This window comes from Anneissia japonica, unplaced genomic scaffold (genome assembly GCF_011630105.1).
Source record: "Anneissia japonica isolate Jap-2015-1 unplaced genomic scaffold, ASM1163010v1 scaffold287930_len349246_cov199, whole genome shotgun sequence".
Classification (NCBI taxonomy): Eukaryota; Metazoa; Echinodermata; class Crinoidea; order Comatulida; family Comatulidae; genus Anneissia; species Anneissia japonica.
In genome coordinates, this window is record NW_022717415.1 from 94,705 (window position 1) to 114,458 (window position 19,754).

The following is a 19,754-nucleotide window of genomic DNA, read 5'->3' on the forward strand; positions in this document are numbered from 1 at the left end:
GTATGGCCCGATTTTGATTAAAAAAAAATACATGTCTGTTGTAGATTTTATGTTCTAAATGTTAATTTCGGAAGTGGTATTTCTCATATTTGTTCTTTCAAAATTTCAAAAAAAAAAAAAAAAAAAAAAAAAAAAAATGCCGACCCAATTTTTTGGAAAATTTTGGTCGGTGAAACCTAAAAATTCCAGTTACAAGGAACATGTACGTAGACGAGTTGAGTTCGTCATTGGCCATAATTTGAGACCTACAAAGCTTTAAAAGGCAGTATATAACGAGAAAGGATATAGAAATTAGTTAAAAGAAAGATACCAGGGATGGGGTTCGAACCCATGCGGACATACGTCCATTGGAACTTAAGTCCAACGCCTTAACCACTCGGCCACCCTGGTGGTATGGTTTTTGTATGCAGTTTGGTTTGTATAAATTAAAGTACAGTAGCAGCAAAGTTTTAAGTCGAGACCATTGTTTAACGTCATAACTTTACTATATCTGCCAATACCAAAAGAAAAACGTGAGACTCATAGATTAAGGTCACACTGGCATTGTTTTACCTATTGACATTCTTTTTTACTTTATGTTTTCTCCATGTTTGATCAAAATCAATGGAAGTTCCATAAGCGAACGCAATTAAAAGTGTTTTGCCCCAATTTCTATTGTGTTGTTTGCACATGCCGCGTTAATGCTGTTTTAGTGTTTTTTTTAAATTTATTTATTTCTTTCATGCATAATACATTCATAACATTGAACAGAAAAAATAACATTAAAAAAGCCTTAATAAAAAATAGACATAACAATATAATACAATACAATTGTACAAGAAAAACAAATTATTATTATTATTGTTATCATCATTGTTGTCATTGATAATAATGGCAACAATAATACCAACAACAACAATAACAAAACAGAAGGAATAATAATAAGCATGTCATTGAGTTTACAATACAGTAGGGAGATTCAATTCAAGAGTCTGAGCACATCTTTATATTTTTCTAGTCTGATTTTTAGATCCTTGAAATGAGGAATTATATTTTGTAATTTACAGCTATAGATATAATATTTAGTGAACAATATGAAAGAATTAACAATCGGTTTTAAATTAGGCTCTCCAAAGCAGATACTTTTTGTGTAAAAATTAATTACTGTACTAGTTTCATTAAAGATAAAATCTTTAGTAGTTTCCCACAAAGAAAGACTGATTCTACACTCAACAAACATGTGTAAGAGATGATCTTTTTCCTTATTACAGAAAGAGCATAGTTCAGACTTTACCAGACCAATCTTAAACAATTTTACATTGGTGAAAACGATTCTATGCATAAATTTAATTTGAAAAACTTCAATTTTATTGTCGATTGCCAGTTTGTGAAGTACACAGAATATTTTTTTGATGTTCAATTTACCCATATCTGACCACTTTTGTTCTATTTCACTTACATCAGTACCAATACGCTCCACAATGGCATGATACACGTTGTTACAAGTTTTTTTAAACAGATTAAGACTTATAAATATCAACGCATTCATTAGTTATTTTCGGATTTTCTTTGAGTTTAATTCTCCAAGTCGTTGGGACAGAATGCCGGATTGCATTATACAGAAGAAAATCAATTTTAATTTGATACTTGGATTTTAACTCATTTTGTAGAAGGAAAGACCCCTCGCTATTTGTTATAACTTTTATTGTGCGAATACCAGCATTCCACCAGTGACTCTGAATTTTAAAAGTTCTATAAACAAAACAACAATTATTCCATAAAACTTGACTGCAAATCTCATTTGCAGTATCCGGGTTAGGTAAAAAGTGATATTCACTCCAGGCTGATAATACATCTTTATAGAATCCAGATAATTGGTTAAGAATACCGGACGTATTAGAAAAATTGCATGTGAAGATATTTCTTCCACCGATAGATTGTAATTCAGAGGTAAAGAAGGTTTTCCACTTTGCATCACTTTCATCAAGGTAGCGCTTAATCCAGCAACCTATGAGAGAATATATATAGCTTAGTATATGTGGCATCTTTAAACCTCCTTTATCCAACTTATTGTATAAAGTTTTTCTTCTTAATTTATCCGGTTTTCCATCCCAAAGGAAGGCAAATACATATTTTGTACTCTGTTGATAAATTCTGTAGAGGGTATTGGTAGATTTGAAAAGTTATACGATAAAATCGGTAAAGCCAAAGACTTTACTATTAGAACTTTTCCAATTAAGGATAGATTTCGTATTTTCCATGTTCTAAGAACATTGTCTATTCTGTCTAATTTTCTTTCAAAATTTAGTCCAAATAATTGATCACTGTTGCCAGAAACGTGTACTCCCAGGTATTTTATAGGCCCATCCGTCCAATTAATATTTTTGTTACATTCGACTTTAATGTTGGTATAATTAAAGGAGCCAATTCTAAGAACGTTACTTTTGTCAAAATTTACACGAAGACCGGAAAATTTACTAAACTTATCAAGAATCTCTATTGCCGTATTAAGCGTTTGTTCATCTTTTTAAAAAAACACTGTATCATCTGCTAACTGGTTTATTCTGATATCAATACCTTTAAATGTGATGCCTTTGAAACACTTGTCTTGTCTAACTGACAGACCCAAAATCTCTGCTGATAATATAAATAGATAAGGGGATAGCGGGTAGCCCTGTCTTAGCCCTCTTGATAGGTTAAAATAATTGCAGGTGAAACCATTGTTAATTACGCAACTAGAGATATCATTATACATTACTGTGAACCATCTTTTAATAGCCTCACCAAAGCCAATTTGTCCAGTGCTTTTTCAACAAATTTCCAATTCAAACGATCAAAAGCTTTTTCGAAATCTACAAATAAAAGCAGGTTATTCAGACACTTATCTTTTGCATTTTTAATTACGTCAAGTACTAATCTGATATTTTCCCCGATGTAACGACCCTTCAGAAACCCAGTTTGGTCGGAATTAATTACGCTTGGCAATGCTTCTTTCATACGTGTGGCAATTATTTTGGCTAAAATTTTGTAATCTACATTAAGCAAAGATATTGGCCGCCAATTTTTTAGGTAATGTCGATCTTTACCTTCTTTTAGGATTAATGATATCACACCTCTACGTTGAGATGTTGACAACTTGCCTATTTTTTTTAAATATAGAAAGGAACTTACTAAGGATTTTTTTTTTATGTCGCACCAGAAATGTTTATAAAATTCTACCGGCAGACCATCTGTACCCGGGGTTTTGTTATTCTCCATTGACTGAATGGCTTCTTTATATTCTACTTCTAATATATTCGAATTACATTTTTCTGAGAGATTTAGTTGGATTTTATCATTCTGGACTGTATTCATAAATCCAATCATATCCAAATCACTATTATTATCACTTTCAGTATAAAGTTGTTCAAAAAAAGTTTCTCCTCATTTAAAATTTCTTTTGGATCTGTTATTTCTTTACTCTCCATTCTAAGTTTTGTTATGTTCTTTTTATTGTAATTTCTTCGCTCTAAATTAAAAAAATACTTAGTGCATTTTTCACCAGATTCTATCCATCTGGCATGTGATCGAATCATAGAGCCTTTTGCTTTGCGATCATAAATATCATTTATTTCTTTTTGTTTGGCCGTAATTTCATTAATAATCTCAATTTCATTTGTATTTTGGTTTGTAAGTTCCTTTAATTATGAATTAAGTTGGGTTAATTTCTGTTTCTGTTGTTTGTTAAATTCTTTTGAAAATTGAATTGACTTCTCCCGTACTTTAAATTTTATCATCTCCCATGTTAAATTTTGGTTAAAATTTGCAGAATTGCATTCCGTTTCGGTCTCCGCCATGACCCTTTTAATCGATTGGATATAACTTTCATTTTTTAAATACTGTACGTTCATTTTCCAGAGACCCGGTCCCCGGGGAAGGTTGGAGCTCTGAATCGGCAGGGAGACAAGAGAGTGATCGCTTTTAAAACCTGGTGATATTTCAATAGATTTTATATTAATATATGGCCGAAGGTCCTGTAATACAATGAAATAATCAAGTCTACACCGTATTGGAGGAGAGTGATTTGATTTCCAAGTGAATTGTTTCTTGTTTCCACTAATTGTGCGCCAAATGTCAACTAATTCCAGAATTTCCATCATATTTTTAATTTTGGTTGCGCATTTAGGGTGGGTTTGGCCATTTCCGTTTAATTTATCTAAATTACAATCTAAAATTGTGTCTCCACCTATAACAAGAGGATATTTTGCAACCTCAATAATTTTATATATCAGTGTAGAGAAAAAGATGTCATTGTCAATATTCGGGCCACCAATGTCAAGGGTTTCTCATTGATTACAATATTAAGGATGAGTACACAACCATTATCATCCGAGTAAATATCTTTCATTTTACAGGTTAAATTTGATTTTAGAAGTATACATACACCTTTTGAATTTGACGTACCAAAGCTGTGATAGATGGAATAGCCCCATTCATTTTTCCAAGATCTCTCTACAGCTTTTGTGCAGTGCGAATCTTGAAGCAGAAAAATTGAGTAAGGCTGATCACGAAACCAGCTAAAGACTGTATGTCTCTTAATGTGCTCTCGCAATCCACGAACATTGAGAGAACATATACTTATATCAGTCATAAATAATTGGATTTCCACTTGTACAATTTAGGGCTAGCTGCAAGGCATATTTGATAAAATATTAGTAAAATCACTTTGGGCAATTTTTCTAAATATAAAAACATTCAAAGCTGTTTTCTGAATGTACATACACTGCATGTTTTATTTCTTTCCAAACATCGTAATTCCACAAAATGTAGTAACACAGGTCAAATATAACCTTGGGAAAAAATTAGTAGCATGAAAACAGACAACAAATAAAGCAAACCTTAACTTTATAGAAGTGTTGAATTTTGTAAAATAAAGAAAAGCAACGATTAATAAAAGTACAAATATATACATACAACAAAAAGTTGATAGTGTTGACGTGGCAGAATTCGAGGCTTTCTGAAGATGCTTATTCTGCTTGCCCCTTTCTCCACAACTCAAAATTTCAATAAAGTTTCTTCGGAAGTGTTCATTAGTCACAGTGTACAATATTGGGTTTAAGCACGAATTAAAACACCAAAAATAGTCCACGCTTGTCAAAATAAAGTTGTTTATCTTCATGGTCCCCAGTTTGCGAATTGTAAGAACGATATAATATGGAGTGTAGCAGATAAGGAACCACGAAACGATTGCACCTAGCATGGTGGCAGCTTCTTGTATCTCGTTTCGTTGAGTACCTCGGAAAACCCGAATTCCCCCATTCTTCCTGTGTGACATCACTGAGGATTTTGTACACTTCATATGCATTGCTCGTTTAGTTTTGGTTTCTTTCAACCTTGATTGAATGTCTCTTTGAAGAGATTTACCAGTCGACCAGTCGGCAACTACTTTGAAGACATTAATGTTGAAGTATATGAGGAGAACCAATATTAGTAGAAACTCAACAAAGGTTCCCACAATATTAAATATTAGGACCTCATCTGCAGGTAAAAAAACATTCTTCTGTATAATGTATCTCATCAGTTGATATTAACCTCCAGAAGAAAACATTTATTCCGTAAAATAAGGAAAAATAAAGAACAACCACTGCAGACAAGATCCTAGCCTTCCGGTGTGTCATAAACGCTTTGTATTTTAAATGTTTCTTCACCATCCAGTAGCGATCGAGACTGAGTAACAATACACACCCCTTTGAAATTTCAGAAGCCGTGTAATTAAAAAATAGATTGATTTTGCACACAGTTTCCCCAAATATCCAACACCAAACATAATCCACAAATTGGCAAAGGGTGTGGTATCAGCAATCGATAATATTAATACAAAAATATTTTCGGGCTTCGATCGTATGATTTTATCTCGATAACTGAGTTGGATTTTCAAGATAACTTACCATGATTACAGACGGACCTGAAAGATTAAGACCTAATTAAATGGTATCCTTCATCTTATATTGTTGAAGCTTCAATAATATCAGTGACTTAGACTTTATATCCGCCTAATGAATGACAGTAACCTTTTCCAGCTATTGAATACAAAATCTGCATACGAAAGTATAATACATACTCCAAGTATTGAAATACACGCCATCGTGTAATCTGCATACAGTTCAACAAATTGCAGTCAGTCTAAAAAAATAGTTTTCTTAATAGTTATCATTAATCAAAACCAACAATATATGGTAGATTAGTTAGTCACGTATAGGTTGTCATGGTAACATATACATTAAGTAGTGTGATCGTCACTATTACTACTGTCTCTTATACGGTCTTGATGGGGCTTTTATTTAAGGAGGCGTTTTCGAGCTAGGGCGCTTATTTCTAATAAATACCTTACAACATAAGGTAGGCCTATATGGTCATTATCACTACCGTGGTCATCATCATCCCCATCCTTATCATCAGACTATGATTTGGCATTGTATATTGTCATTCATTTTTCATATTTATCTTGTTCAAAATCCTATCGACACGTCAACAACATCCCACTTGCTGAATAGATAGTGAAATATGAGTAAACCATACAGTAATAATAATAATAATAATGATAATAATAATAATAATAATAATAATAAAAATAATAATAATAATAATAATAATAATAATAATAATAATAATAATAATATAAGCATATTTAAAACAATCTTAGGATCTGCCAATATCGTTTGACATAAGAGGGTATGAAACATACTCATGTCTTGTATTTTGAACAGTACTGTACATGAAAGATTCCGCTAGCCCCACCCTTTGGGCATTGGTAGGTCCCACACACAACACGACAGCGTAAATACATGTGCGTTTTGTGGGACAAGAGTTAACATTTGATTATCAAGTACTTTGAAAGTGGCTTATCAAAGTACTCGATAAGCTAGTTTTCGTCGACCACTTCGGTAGTAAAACACGAAAGCAATAGCAGAGCCGATGACCGCAACTCCCACAGTGATCCCTACAATTAGGCCAATACGCACGGACTTCATCACTAGAAAAATAAATCAAAGAAAGTTGATTACTATTATTTAAAATACTGCTTTATTTATAAAAATACATAAACATTGTGGTGATCTCCAGCATAAAGTCAATAAAGTTAATATGCTAATGAGCTAATAAAATATATATAAAATTATTTTACAAATTATAGGCCAAAGGTCACCGTGCAGAAAGGTCGAATAACATAAAACAAAGAAAATGACAATCATTGTGTGTAAATAGTTTGTCAGACGTAAGCATATTATTTAGTGATATCATGGTAACTTTGACACAAATGTTCGTTTTGATATGTGTACGTTAGCAATCAACACAAGGACAAGTGACAAGGAAGCAAGGTGTCGTGTCTTTATGTCGAAGTAAGTAAAAATTGCATTTTTGTTTACCTTCGCATTCCTTTAATTCAGCCACGGGATCTATTCCATTATCAGCTACACATACACCACTGCCTTTCATGCATGTTTGACTCGAGAGATCTAATGTGGTAGCGCTACCCAGCCCAGAAGCGACTACCACTGAATTAACCAATATGCTAACATTTGCTGTCGGGTAGCAATCTGATTTACAAGTTGTCTCTAGGTTCTTGTAGACGAAGCTAGTCACGGTGCAGGCTGTTGTGGAAAGAAATAGTAGTAATACCATGCTATTGAAACGGCAAGCGTCTTTCTGATCACAAAAATATTTCAAAGAACAACTAGCCTACAAAAATAATCTGACAGAACCAGGTAGGTCTACTACGCAAAGAATGATGTAGCGCTCACGGGGAACGGAGTTGGATTCGTCAGCCGATGGCCATACGACACGTGAGTGCCCAATACAGTGTAACTATGTGCGATATAAATGTCGACCAAAATATGACTAGCACTGCAGGATGTTTACTATTTTCATTAACCAAAGAGCTGGGATGAAGGAGGGAGGTAACTTCATTAAGGCGACAGTGGCAAAAAAAATTATAACCAATTAAAATATTAATATGTTCTTTATGGTGATCCTCACTGAACGCAACACGACTACGCGACAGAATAAAAAGGCCTGTTTATACTTCAACGATAACGATAACGATAAAAAAGCTAAAAAGCGATTGTTCATATAAAAAACAAAGAAATAAGAGGAGTTTTTACACTAGGAGGATTCGATAACGATTGATCGTGTATACGATAACAAAATATTTTTAAAAATCAAATCAGATGACGTCATAATCATGGAAAACGATAAAATCGTTGCTACTACTACGATTTTAATGTTTTTCCAACTGATAAATCGTTATAGTGTACAAAACTTCTCTTATTTCTTTTATTTTCTATATGAACAATTGCTTTTTAGCTTTTTTTTTAATCGTTATCGTTATAGTATCTATGCATATTTATATGGGGAGCAACACTGCCTCGATGGGTATTCGATTGGTATACGGATTTTGCTTGAAATTCTTCTGGGAATTAATATGGATTTTGTTTAATTTTGTGGTGTAATTGACACTGGGCCTTGAGCACCATTGGTGGAGATGTGCGCTTTATAAATCTTTATTATTATTATTATTATTATTATTATTATTATTATTATTATTATTATTATCATTATTATCATTATTATTATTATTATCGTTGAAGTATAAACAGGCCTTAAGGCGTGTCGCAAGGTCGCTCATCAAATAATAATTTTCTATTTCCGAAAACTGTCGTGCGACAAAAAATATTCTGACCAACTGCTCCACTCCGGCCATCCGTCACTGAGCATGTACTGCAAAATTGAACAAGCCAAGAAATGATTGCACCCGCGCCGCTGTCGCGTGCCGCTGTCGCGCTCGGTGTAAATAGGCCTTTACGGCATTAATTCGCCAAAAGCATCCTTAAGATTTTCTTTTTATGAATTCGTCCTGAATTTTAAAAAAGTTTATGATACGTACATGACACGACCAGATATAGAAACAGCCTTCCATTTTCAACACCGTCATCAACTATACATATACTGAGTCCATCGTCCTCTTGCTGCACGTCAGTGACTGTAAACGTGAATGAATTATTCATCATCATCGACGTCGTATCAATACTGAATCTACCATTTGGATTTTCTTTATTTGATTGCACCATCAATTCTCCTATCTCGTCATCTTCAAATCGGTGGAAAGCGATGTAATTCAGAACACGACCAGTGGACAGTTCGTATGTAAAGTTTATCGTGGCGTTCTTTTCTAGGTGAAGAATGATGACACCTGGTCCCTTCACAACGGGGGCGGTGGTAGTATGACCTTGGGGTACTAAAACAGTAAGTATTTCGTTAATGATGACGCTATGGACAATATGCATTGGCAAAACCACTATTTCATTTCGCCCTACTCCTCACTACACTTGAATAAACTTTTATTTTTTTATTCTTTAAACCAAGTAACCTTCTTGAAATTTATTATTACAGAAAAAAATTCTTGTATCTTAATAATGAAATGAAACAGTTGGCTAGTTCAGTCACTGCGTCCGACGGTCGTCAGCCGACGCATTTTATGGTAAAACACTGAACGCCACGACGCGCGCGAAACGCACGGATCGTTTTTAATGAAGATCCGTTTAGTCTGGCACCAACAATCAGCAGACAGTGTCGTGTATTCTAACGCTCAGAAGGAGCGGAGTTGAATTAGTCAGCCGACGGCCATACGACCGTCGTACGACGCAGTGAGTGCCCGGCTTTAAGCTACTCACATCGGATCCGATTCGAAATTTGGAACGCGTTTTCGATGTAATGAACGCCAGCGTCTCTATTCGTACACACTGTCGATTTTCTGATAGGTTCCGTAGGCCTTCCGATCCGAGAATTCGGGTTTAGTGTAAATGCAGATTTACAGGGAAGCTTCAAAGCCGTTTGTATTATGAGATACCATGGTCATGAACCGTAGTCATGCAATTGACAGAAATTCATGCCACCTATTATGTTTAGGAGCCTCTAATCTGCAACTACTGTGCCCACTTCTTCACATCTTTGATTACGCCTGTGTTTCTGACATGCATTTTGTTATATTTATGAATTCGTCATTTTATTAAGCAAGTATAGTTTAACAAAAAATAATTTTAGACCTATAAATGCCCAGGAATGAATGACAAAAATACCCGATAATTAAACGAATCAGAATTTTAGGCCAAAATGAAGAATAGTACTGTGCATGTATGACACCGCACCAGTTTTGTGAATATGAATTACTGTAAATGTTGTTGCTAGTGGAGTGGTACCACAAACTAAATATGGATTTATTCAACAGGTAAGAAACAATAGTGTTATATTCAACTTCGATTTTCTCATATCTGAGACACTCTTTCGTTAAATAAAAAGAGGGGATGTGTTTTAATTATACTTTTTAAAAATATAAAAATCTCTTCTTAAATTGTTCTTCAAATATATTTTTCATAACCAAGTATTATGTGTTATCTCATTGTTAATTTTTAGTGTCAAATTTGTTGGGATTTCTCAAGAAAGTGAATCAAAAATTAATGAATTATCCGGTTTAAGATGGTGACTACATCTTGAACTGCAATAAATAAATTAATTTAATTTAATTAATGAGACTAATATATTGTTTTTTTTTTATAAAGACAGGCACATGTTGTAAGCTTTTGTCCTTAAAACTTAACAATATTTTGAAAAATCACCTTGTGATAGAAGCTAAAATGTAGTAACTTACCTTTACATAACAGAAACACCGTTATGAATGCCCACACCAATAACCTGGAGAAAAATGTAAGAAAGTATGTGTGACGACTTTTACACAGTACATTATAATACCAGTACGGGACAATGTTTATAGCCATACCAGAACCACCATCGCTACTATTAACATCATCACCCCCAACCCCACAGCCACCACTACTACTTGTGCTGCTGCTCTGTTTCTCCTGTTGCTGTTGCTCGTGCTTCTGTGGCTTTCAGTCACTACCACACTGCCGTATTCACGTGCGGTTAAGAATATTACAGTATACCAGTTCAATACACAAATTATACAAATTACATTCATTCAGAAAAAAATCCACAACAAATTACAAATTGCAAATTATTTACATAGGCATCAAAAGAAGCGGTGGCTTGTCAGTTTGAATACCAAACATACAAAACATACACGCACAGAATACATAGTAAACACATCAACATTTGAATTTTTAAATTTGGGATCGTCCACAATTGCCAGCACCTCCAGGAAGGGGAAATGCCTCAGTGATCATCACGTCATAGTAATCATACCGTGCGCCTCAGACACCAAGACATCTCCGACAGTGTACTGCCCCGGAAAGTGCCAGCGATCATAGGCGACTCCCAAGAAAAGTTTTCCTTAAAAAGTATTTAAAATCATCTCTTTCAATTTATTTTTGATCGAATTTTGCGAATTTATTTTTAAAAGGCTATCATATAGCTCATTCCAGATATTTGGTCCGTGAATAAAAATAGATCTGTGACAGGATGTCAGTCTTGAAAAAGGTACATACATTTTGTTTGAATTTCTTTTGCACGTTCACTTTTTGTATTACCATCAAGGATTTCGCATAAGGGAGCGGGTAATACCAGGACAGCCTTTACAGACATACCACAGAACCAGCATCGCTACCAGTACCATCATCCCCACCCCACTGTTACTAGTGCTGCTGCTTTGCTCCTTCTGTTGTTGCTGCTGTTACTTCTGCTACTGCTTCTACCGCTCCTGTGGCTTTCTGTCACTGCCACACGGCCACTTAACATGTGCAGTTACGACTATTCAATATATCAATTTAATACCAGGACAGCCTTTACAGATATACCACAGAAGCACCATCGCTACCAGTAACATCACCCTATCCCACTGTTACTAGCGCTGCTGCTCTGCTCACGCTGTTGCTGTTGCTACTGTTCCTGGGGCTGTATGTTATTACCACTGCCACTCACCACGTGCGGTTATTTACGTCAGTAGTACCAGGACAACTTTTACAACCATACCACAGCACCACCATCGCTCCGTTAACATCACCCCGAGTGGCCGCTTCTCTGCTCCTGTTGTACTACTACTGCTGTTGCTGCCTTCCATTACCAGCCATTACACAACTACTAAAATGAACAACTACTACCAAAATGTAGGCCTATACCCAGGCCTACATACTGTAGACCTACTTACTTTTTAACACCAAAAGTCGTGTACCTTGTAGTGACAGCCATCATCACACTTTGTGCCATCTAGATTCAAGATCAAAGGTAACAGCAACGTGTATTTTGTATAATTTATCTCACACCCAACGGTAAATATGCGTATAAGTCATAAGTCATCATATATATCAAGATAATTGATTACATATAATATTAAAAGTAAACGAAATCGAGATAAAATTATAAGCCGGATACGTACGATAACCTCATTTTAGTCGTCAAAAATGCCCTTTACCATGGTTTAACAGGAAAGACTGATTGAACAGATTCCAAAAACAAAACAAAAAAGAAGTAGACTTGCAAATTGGTTATAAATTCGTAATTCACAGTTGCCCTGCGAATTAACATCACATCCTATTATATGGTCCGATTACCGTAAAACCTCAAATTGAAGCCCAGCGGGCTTAATCTCGAGATGAAGCCCATCTCGAATTGAAGCCCCCTCTTTAGTTTGCAAAATTAGCCTTAAAAAAAGACCATCCCGAAAAGAAGCCGAAAAGCCCATGGGCTTCTTTTCAAGATAGCATAGGATTCTTTTCGAGATAGTACAGTACATACACTGTACATGAATTTCAGAAAACAAAATAAATTAAATGCAAGCTTGGTTTATACAGTAGATTAGGTGATTTAATGCCAGTTACATACACTCCATGATACAGATTGATGTTACAGTAGCCTTTTTTTGTTTTATTGTACAAATTCACAACACTTACAGCATTCATTTTGAAAAGAAGCCCCCTCTTTACTTTACTAAAGTGGTCTCGAAAAAAAATCCCATCTCGAAAAGAAGTCCATCCAAAGTTCGCATAAAAAAAACAAACAAAAAAAAACCTTCAATTCGGGGTTTTATGGTATCTTTTCAGCTCCCTATTTAGTATTCCTTATACAACATATCACTTGTTATACTTTTCTTCTCAGAAGAACTTTCCAATGTATTTGAACTTGAACTTGAACCTCTGTACACTGTTAAGGCTAGACTGCAAATACACCTTTTAATTTTGTACATGCTCCGTGCCTTTGATGTTTACTATAGTTAAATGATATTAAAAGCATCATCGTCATCCATATTTTCATCATCATCGTCATCATTATTGTCATCATCATCATCATTATCATTATGTATATGCCGGACATTACGAGTAAAAGCAGAACATTACGTTAATTATAATAGTATCAGCCTAGATTTTGGAATAAAAATCATTCTTAGTTTTTGAATAAAATTAATTTTCATTTTATTAATCATATACAGAGGTAGTGAATATAATACATTTGCTTTCACGGTGCGATATGATAAAAATACTTAATATAATTTGACTAGGCCTACTGACACGTTACTCTAGATAAATCTAAAGGCATTTTAAAGCACTTATTTCCAGTGGCGCCGTATCTAGGAGTCTTGAAATGGAGGGGTGGGCTGATGAGTGGGCGCGAAGGTAAAGTGGGGGACTCGATGATCATTATTAACTAATTGACCGTGATTTTTTTGGGGGTGGGGCGACTGGGTAGGGGGCGCCCCCCCCCCCCACGACACCCTTAGATACGCCACTGATTATTTCAGAGTGTTATGTTGCCATGATTTTGTGGTCGACAATTTTGGCAATAACACCCAATAGAAATAACTGCAGAGCAATTCATAATTCACAATTGTCCTGCCATTTAACATAAATCGTATGACCTAGTTATCATTTTAATTTCGGCTACAACGTGGCTCGTGTGCACTTAAAAGAACCCAATACATCTTTCGAGATGAGTAGGAGGTTACACCGGTGTACTGGTCCATACAGCCCCTGTTGTGGACAGATGAGAGTAGCTGGTACCTTACCGGGTAGCTCAGACATGAAGAGACCCTTACAGGGGAGAAGAAAGTTACTGTACAAGCTAGTCCATAGCGATTTGAGACTCCGGTATAAAGCGCTATATAAATCGAACTACATTACATTACAACCACCCCCCCCCCACCCAACAAGGCGTTTGTACTCTTTTGAAAATGTTGAAAATTTTGGATGGCCGCCTTACGGAATCAGTAATACATTAGTTATGGCGACGAATGCTTAGATTTGAAACAATAATCACTCTTAGTTTTGGAATGAAATCACATATTGACTAACGAGGCCTACTGACATTTTAAAGATTTAATTCAACGTAGTATGCATCCACTGTTGTCGTCGACGATTTCGGCAATGACAACCAATCGCAATAGCTGAGCCAATGATCAGAACAACTCCGACGGTAAACCCTGCTATTAGGCCGATACTTAGTAGGTCTTCAGTCTTTATTACTAGAAAATAAATAAATCAAAGAAAGAAGTTTTATAATAATTATAAATTCAAATTATTAACTTACTTATTTTAACATTTTTTTAAAATAAGTTTAAAATTGGACAATAAAATTTGCATATAATAATAAAAAATATGCTTTCCTACTATGGTTAATCTCCAAAATTATAATATAAAAGAAAGTTAAAAATGTATTTTTGTTCATATGCATATTAGACTTTTTGTGTATTATTCGGAATTTATACGAGCATGGAGGTGCCCATAAAATAGAAAACAGTTGTGGATAAGTATGAAAGAAAATGACGTTGCAAGTTGTTTCGTTGCGAAATGACGTTATAAATACGTACTTTATTTTTCTACCAAAAAGAGTTTTAGTCGTATATCACGCAACCGCGACAGTAAGTATTTTGAAGGATTGTGTAAGTCTTGATAAAGAAGACTAAGTTTTAGACTGGGTATAGTAATTTATATTATTGGAAAATAACATACTATATAATATTTGCGTGCTATATCTATGAATGTACGATCGATATCAAATTGCATGCAAGACGAGTTGATGTCAATGCATTTTATACGCTACAACGGCAACGTTGCTTGCGATTGAAGATGTATTGTCCCATGCTAAATACCAAAACAATCAAAAAAATATTTTTTGAAATTAAGTTGCCCATTTTGAAGTAACATAAAAGTTATCATCTTGAACATACAAATTAGTGTATTTAAAAAATGTCTACCCATCAGTTTACAGTGAAAAATGATAGAAACACTTCCAGTAACTGGAAGTGTTTTATTATTATAATTATAATTTTTTGGTTTTAAAATCAGGGTACACATTTTTAAAACTCAATAATTTTTATGCACAAGTTAATAATTTGTATGCTATTGCAATATGAGCAAGTTTGATGACAACGCAAAGAGTATAGAATTGCAAGATGTCCGACTGCCTTAATTTTTGTATGCACGCTATGGAACGTTAAAAAAGTACTCCCTCGAGATAGAGGCGCCCTATTAGATTTCGAATAGAGGATTCGAATAGAATTCGTCTAAGGACACGCCCCTTCGTGGCGGTGCTTTTTTGAAATAAGATTACGTTCCAACTAAACCACGAGAGTCCGACTTCTTGCAGTTCTATGTACTCTATGCGTGGTGAGTGCCCGGCTTAACATTTACCATCACATCCTAGTACTTCAACCACTGGATTCATTCCATTATCAGCTACACATATTCCACTACCATTCATACATACTTGGGTCGAGAGATCTGACGTGGTAGCGCTTCCAGATCCAGAAGCGACTAACTCTGAGTTAACCAATATGCTAACATTTGCATATGGCAGACAATCTGATTTACAAGTTGTCTCTGCGCCGTTGTTGACGAAGCTAGTCACGTTGCAGTCTGAGATGGAAAAAATATCAAAATCAAGTTATTGAAAATAATAGTAATTTTAGTTGCTTTTTAAATACCATATCTAAATTCCAATATCAGTCCAGACGATTTTTTGAAGATGTTCAAATTTGTTTGTCATTACATAAATATTTTAAAGAAGTTTTTTTTTACAAATTTCATATAATTTGAGATCTGATTTAGCATATTCAGTTGACGCTCTCAACTAGATTTATGATAAGTCGCATGTGCATCGCTCCATCTTAAATCAGTTCTAAAAACAAATTGTGAACCTCTCTTTTAAGTAATATACAAAACATTTTTACAGAACCCTTTTTAAAATTATTATCACTCTCTAAAAAGTTACACGTCATAGTCGTGCGTACAGCAGAGGGCATGCGTGTGTATTAAAACAAAAATGTTTAAGTGGTGTAAAGGTGCATTCACACCAAATCTGAATTTTCGGATCGGAGAGCCTACCGAATCAATCAGAAAATTAGATCAGTCACGTGTGCAGGAATAGAGCACATCGGAAATGAGGTCTAAATTACGGTTCGGATCCGATGAGAATGCAGTTTTAAAATGATGACTAGCTAGATGTTTTCTCTTTTGCTAGAGAAGGATAAATACGGGAGGAACATACATTTCAAATTTTCCTTAAATTTACAATAAAGTTATTTTGAATCTTGAATCTTGAGGAAAGGTATTATGACATGAGAACTCGAGAAAGAGCATCGTTGAGTGTTTTTTCCTGTGTTTTAAATATTTAATAGTTTTTTGTTTTTTGTTGTTGTTGTGAAACTAGATTATTTTTGTTTTCAAGAAGTAAATAATAGTTCATAATACGTACATGTCATGCCCAGTAAGACCACCTGGCCCCCTTCTTCGACACCATCGTTAACCATACACATAATAACTCCGTCATCATTTGGTTGGACGTCGGTTATTGTAAACGTAAACGAATTATTCGACGTCGACGTATCAATACTGAATCTACCATTTGGATTTTCTTCATTTGATTGCTCTAACAAGTCTCCTATCTCGTCACCTTCAAGTCGGTGGATAGTGACGTAATTCAGCACACGCCCAGTGTACAGTCTGTATGTAAAATACATCGTGGCATTCTTCCCAAGTTGAAGATAGAACCACCCTGGTCCCTCCACAAGCGGAGCGGTGTAAGTACGAACTAGTGGTACTACTAAAACAAGTGATTCGATGATTTGATGATAACAAAGGAAAGGGAAAAAACATTTGACATGCCTAAATATGGTCATGATGGCATCACATTATGACCACAAATCATGACTATATATGGGCATAAAACTGTTTTTTGTCAACTACAATTTGACAGTCGGCATGTCAATTAGTACCGTATAGATTGTAAGGTTTTACCAAGAAGGTATAAAACTCCTTGGTTTTACTAAATGCAAATGACGTGCTTCTAATATCGGGTAAAAATCCATCTGGAATTTCTAGTAGACTTCATAAAGAAATTACTGTACGTCATGTAACACTTGGTTAATAAACAACAAATTATCATTGCATGTAGCAAAAACAGAATCAATTCTATTCGGAACAAAACAAAAATTTAAAAAGGCTGACTTCTCGATTAATTATGATGGCAGACCAATTAAGCGGGTAAATTTTAAAAATTATCCTGGTATAATGCTTGATCAATACATTTCCTGTGAAGACATAGTTAAATCATTTATAAGAAAAGTTGATAGTCGTATTAAGTTTCTCGATCGACAAGCATCTTTTTTAGACAAACTCAAGAACATTATGTTCTTCCTTTGTTCAATGTTACTTTTTTTTTAAAGATGCACCTCATGGTATTCATCAATTAGTGCTCACTACAAACACAAACTGCAGATCAGGCATGTTATATTCATTTTAAATGAAGGCCCAAAGTCATGTTGGGCAAAGAGAACTGGAAAGTCGAGGCTTTTTGTATGTAGAAGACAGTTACAGCAATTAAAATGAATTATGTACACATAATAATTAATGCTACTGTCCCCGCATATCTTAGCACCGAATTTCACAGAATTAATAGAAATAGGCATAACACGAGAAGCAATGTAAATATTGCTCCATTTGCTTCCAAACTAATAAATTCCACATTTTATGCCAGTAGTATTAAGGAATGGAATAGATTACCAACAACAACCTGAGCAAATCCTTATTTCGAGAACTTGTTAAAAGCCATCTCTATACCAAGAGACATAATTAGATTAGTAAATTATTTTAAAAAAAATTATTAACATGTTACTGATTTTAAATCATATTTAGCATTCCGTCTGTCTGTCTGTCTAAACTGATGTAATAACGTCACTTCGCAAGACCCCAATGTAAATAAACCTGCTATTTGTTTTCTTGGGCTATCCTGACCAATGTATATGTTTTCCAATATTTTTTCTGTCATTTTTAACCTTTGCTTGTTTTTGTTACTAATCTTTTGTTCGAATTAATGAATGAATCAATAAATAGCCTGGACTGGCCTTTATGCTAAGGTCCTTTAATACGGAACATAAACGAGCATAAACACGTGTGTATGTTGGACATGTGCGTGTTCGTGGCCCTGTTATTATTTTTGTAATTCTTCCAATTTTTAAAATTTGGAATTAGAATTTGCGGCTGGGCCCCTGGGAAGCCACGGCGGCCATAATACGGCGCCCATACCCCTGTCTCGCCTATCTCATGCGAGGGTTATTCGAGGAGCCGAGTGATCGACTCAAATTGCTGTAAAATCCAACGTTGGCCGGATTTGAACCGGGTCTTCGGCACAAGATGAAATGAGATGAGAAAGTTTTGCATGGGTTAAAGGGTCAAAATGAATGAATGAATGAATAAATACACTAAAGACGTACGTCATTTTAGAATTACCTGTAAATAATACAAACACCGTTGGGAATAATACAGATACCGATAACCTGAGAAAAAAAGTAAGGGAACAAATGATTGACGTGAAGCTACTTCTGAACAAACACTACCACCTTCACCACCACCACCACCACCAAAAATACCAACCGTATTCATTCAACACTCTATGATCATCAACCCTTCTACTACTAACTTCTAGTACTAGTACCACTCCTCCAATACCTATCCATAACCATTGGAACCCATCGAATCTCCGATTCATGGTTCATGGAGATTGTAGGTATCCCCATACCACAGTTGGTCCATAATTGCACGCCTCGCACCTTCTCCCACACTCTACTTCATATATTCAGCCCTATTACTACCACTACACTGTTACCACCAAATTGTGAAGTCGTATAGTACACCTAGTGAAAGCCATCGTGAAAGTAAATCGTGAAATTAAGTGACAACAGTGCGTTTTTTATACAGTATTAACCAATGGTAAGCTGTTTTGTTAACCTTTGATCCTCTGATAATGGGGACGTGTGTTTAGCAGTGTAAACAAAAAGTAGCGACAATGAGATAAAACAAGCGCATAGGAGGCGTACTTAAACATAACATCTATATATAAATATAAATGAAACAATTCGGTATAAAATACATGTAAATACTGTACTTGATGTGGTTTAGCTGCTGTCGCGATGGTCACATGATATTATCAGATCCAAAGTATCGAAGAATGAATGTTCAAAGTAGGTTGTTAGAAGTAAATGAGCACCATTTGATCATGCACCCCACAAAAGCTGTCCACGAATTGTCTTTCTCTCTTGATTACATCCCGACAACTAACTCATCACCTCCCAACCATCATTACTTAACAAGTCCTAAGTCATTCTTAAGTCATTCACCGCTTTTCATATTTTTTTTTTCTCTATTTCTAAGAAATACGCCCTTCTACATAGGCCTACCTCATACACTTCCCCATCTCTTCAATCACAATTACAGTAATGACCACGAGGATCAAGAACCACAAAACTCTATCGAACCCACACCTTCACTTACTGGACAATGAGCCTTTAAAGTATATAC

General features: G+C 35.1%; 2 protein-coding genes and 1 non-coding gene across 7 annotated transcripts; all 3 read right to left on the reverse strand.

Annotated features, from left to right (window-relative positions):
- Positions 1-307: 307 nt before the first annotated feature.
- On the reverse strand, positions 308-390 carry Trnal-uaa. The gene has a single exon. It is a non-coding gene; the product is annotated as a tRNA-Leu (tRNA).
- Positions 391-6,286: 5,896 nt separating this feature from the next.
- Positions 6,287-12,223, reverse strand: LOC117110228. Of its 2 annotated transcripts, XM_033252854.1 has the most exons (5): positions 12,140-12,223; positions 10,661-10,704; positions 8,900-9,250; positions 7,383-7,607; positions 6,287-6,991 (listed from the first exon to the last, which is right to left on the reverse strand). In XM_033252854.1, exons 1-5 carry the CDS (start codon positions 12,172-12,174, stop codon positions 6,864-6,866), a joined length of 783 nt encoding a protein of 260 aa, XP_033108745.1. In that variant the 5' UTR covers positions 12,175-12,223; the 3' UTR covers positions 6,287-6,863. The 2 variants fall into 2 exon arrangements, with proteins under 2 accessions (XP_033108745.1, XP_033108744.1); XM_033252853.1 differs by lacking the exon at positions 12,140-12,223 and having other exon boundaries at positions 10,661-10,944.
- A 1,797-nt stretch (positions 12,224-14,020) lies between these two features.
- Positions 14,021-19,744, reverse strand: LOC117110229. 4 transcript variants are annotated; one of them, XM_033252858.1, is made up of 5 exons: positions 19,634-19,744; positions 18,687-18,733; positions 16,654-16,998; positions 15,591-15,815; positions 14,021-14,422 (listed from the first exon to the last, which is right to left on the reverse strand). In XM_033252858.1, the coding sequence occupies exons 1-5, from the start codon at positions 19,648-19,650 to the stop codon at positions 14,277-14,279; spliced, it is 780 nt and encodes a 259-aa protein (XP_033108749.1). In that variant the 5' UTR covers positions 19,651-19,744; the 3' UTR covers positions 14,021-14,276. The 4 variants fall into 4 exon arrangements, with proteins under 4 accessions (XP_033108749.1, XP_033108746.1, XP_033108750.1 ...); XM_033252855.1 differs by having other exon boundaries at positions 16,654-17,001; positions 19,634-19,728; XM_033252859.1 differs by lacking the exon at positions 19,634-19,744 and adding an exon at positions 19,091-19,132.
- Positions 19,745-19,754: the final 10 nt, after the last annotated feature.

Bases quoted from the DNA above. Each gene is read 5' to 3' on its own strand.
- LOC117110229 (XM_033252855.1), bottom strand. The intron at 15,816-16,653 runs GTACGTATTATG...TTTCCATCTCAG, and splicing joins GGTCTTACTGGGCATGACAT to ACTGCAACGTGACTAGCTTC. The intron at 14,423-15,590 runs GTAAATGTTAAG...TTTATTTTCTAG, and splicing joins TGAAGTACTAGGATGTGATG to TAATAAAGACTGAAGACCTA.
- LOC117110228 (XM_033252853.1), bottom strand. From the start codon at position 10,787: ATGGCTATAAACATTGTCCCGTACTGGTATTATAATGTACTGTGTAAA. The intron at 9,251-10,660 runs GTAAGTTACTAC...TTACTGTTTTAG, and splicing joins GGTGTTTCTGTTATGTAAAG to TACCCCAAGGTCATACTACC. The intron at 7,608-8,899 runs GTACGTATCATA...TTTCCACAACAG, and splicing joins TCTATATCTGGTCGTGTCAT to CCTGCACCGTGACTAGCTTC.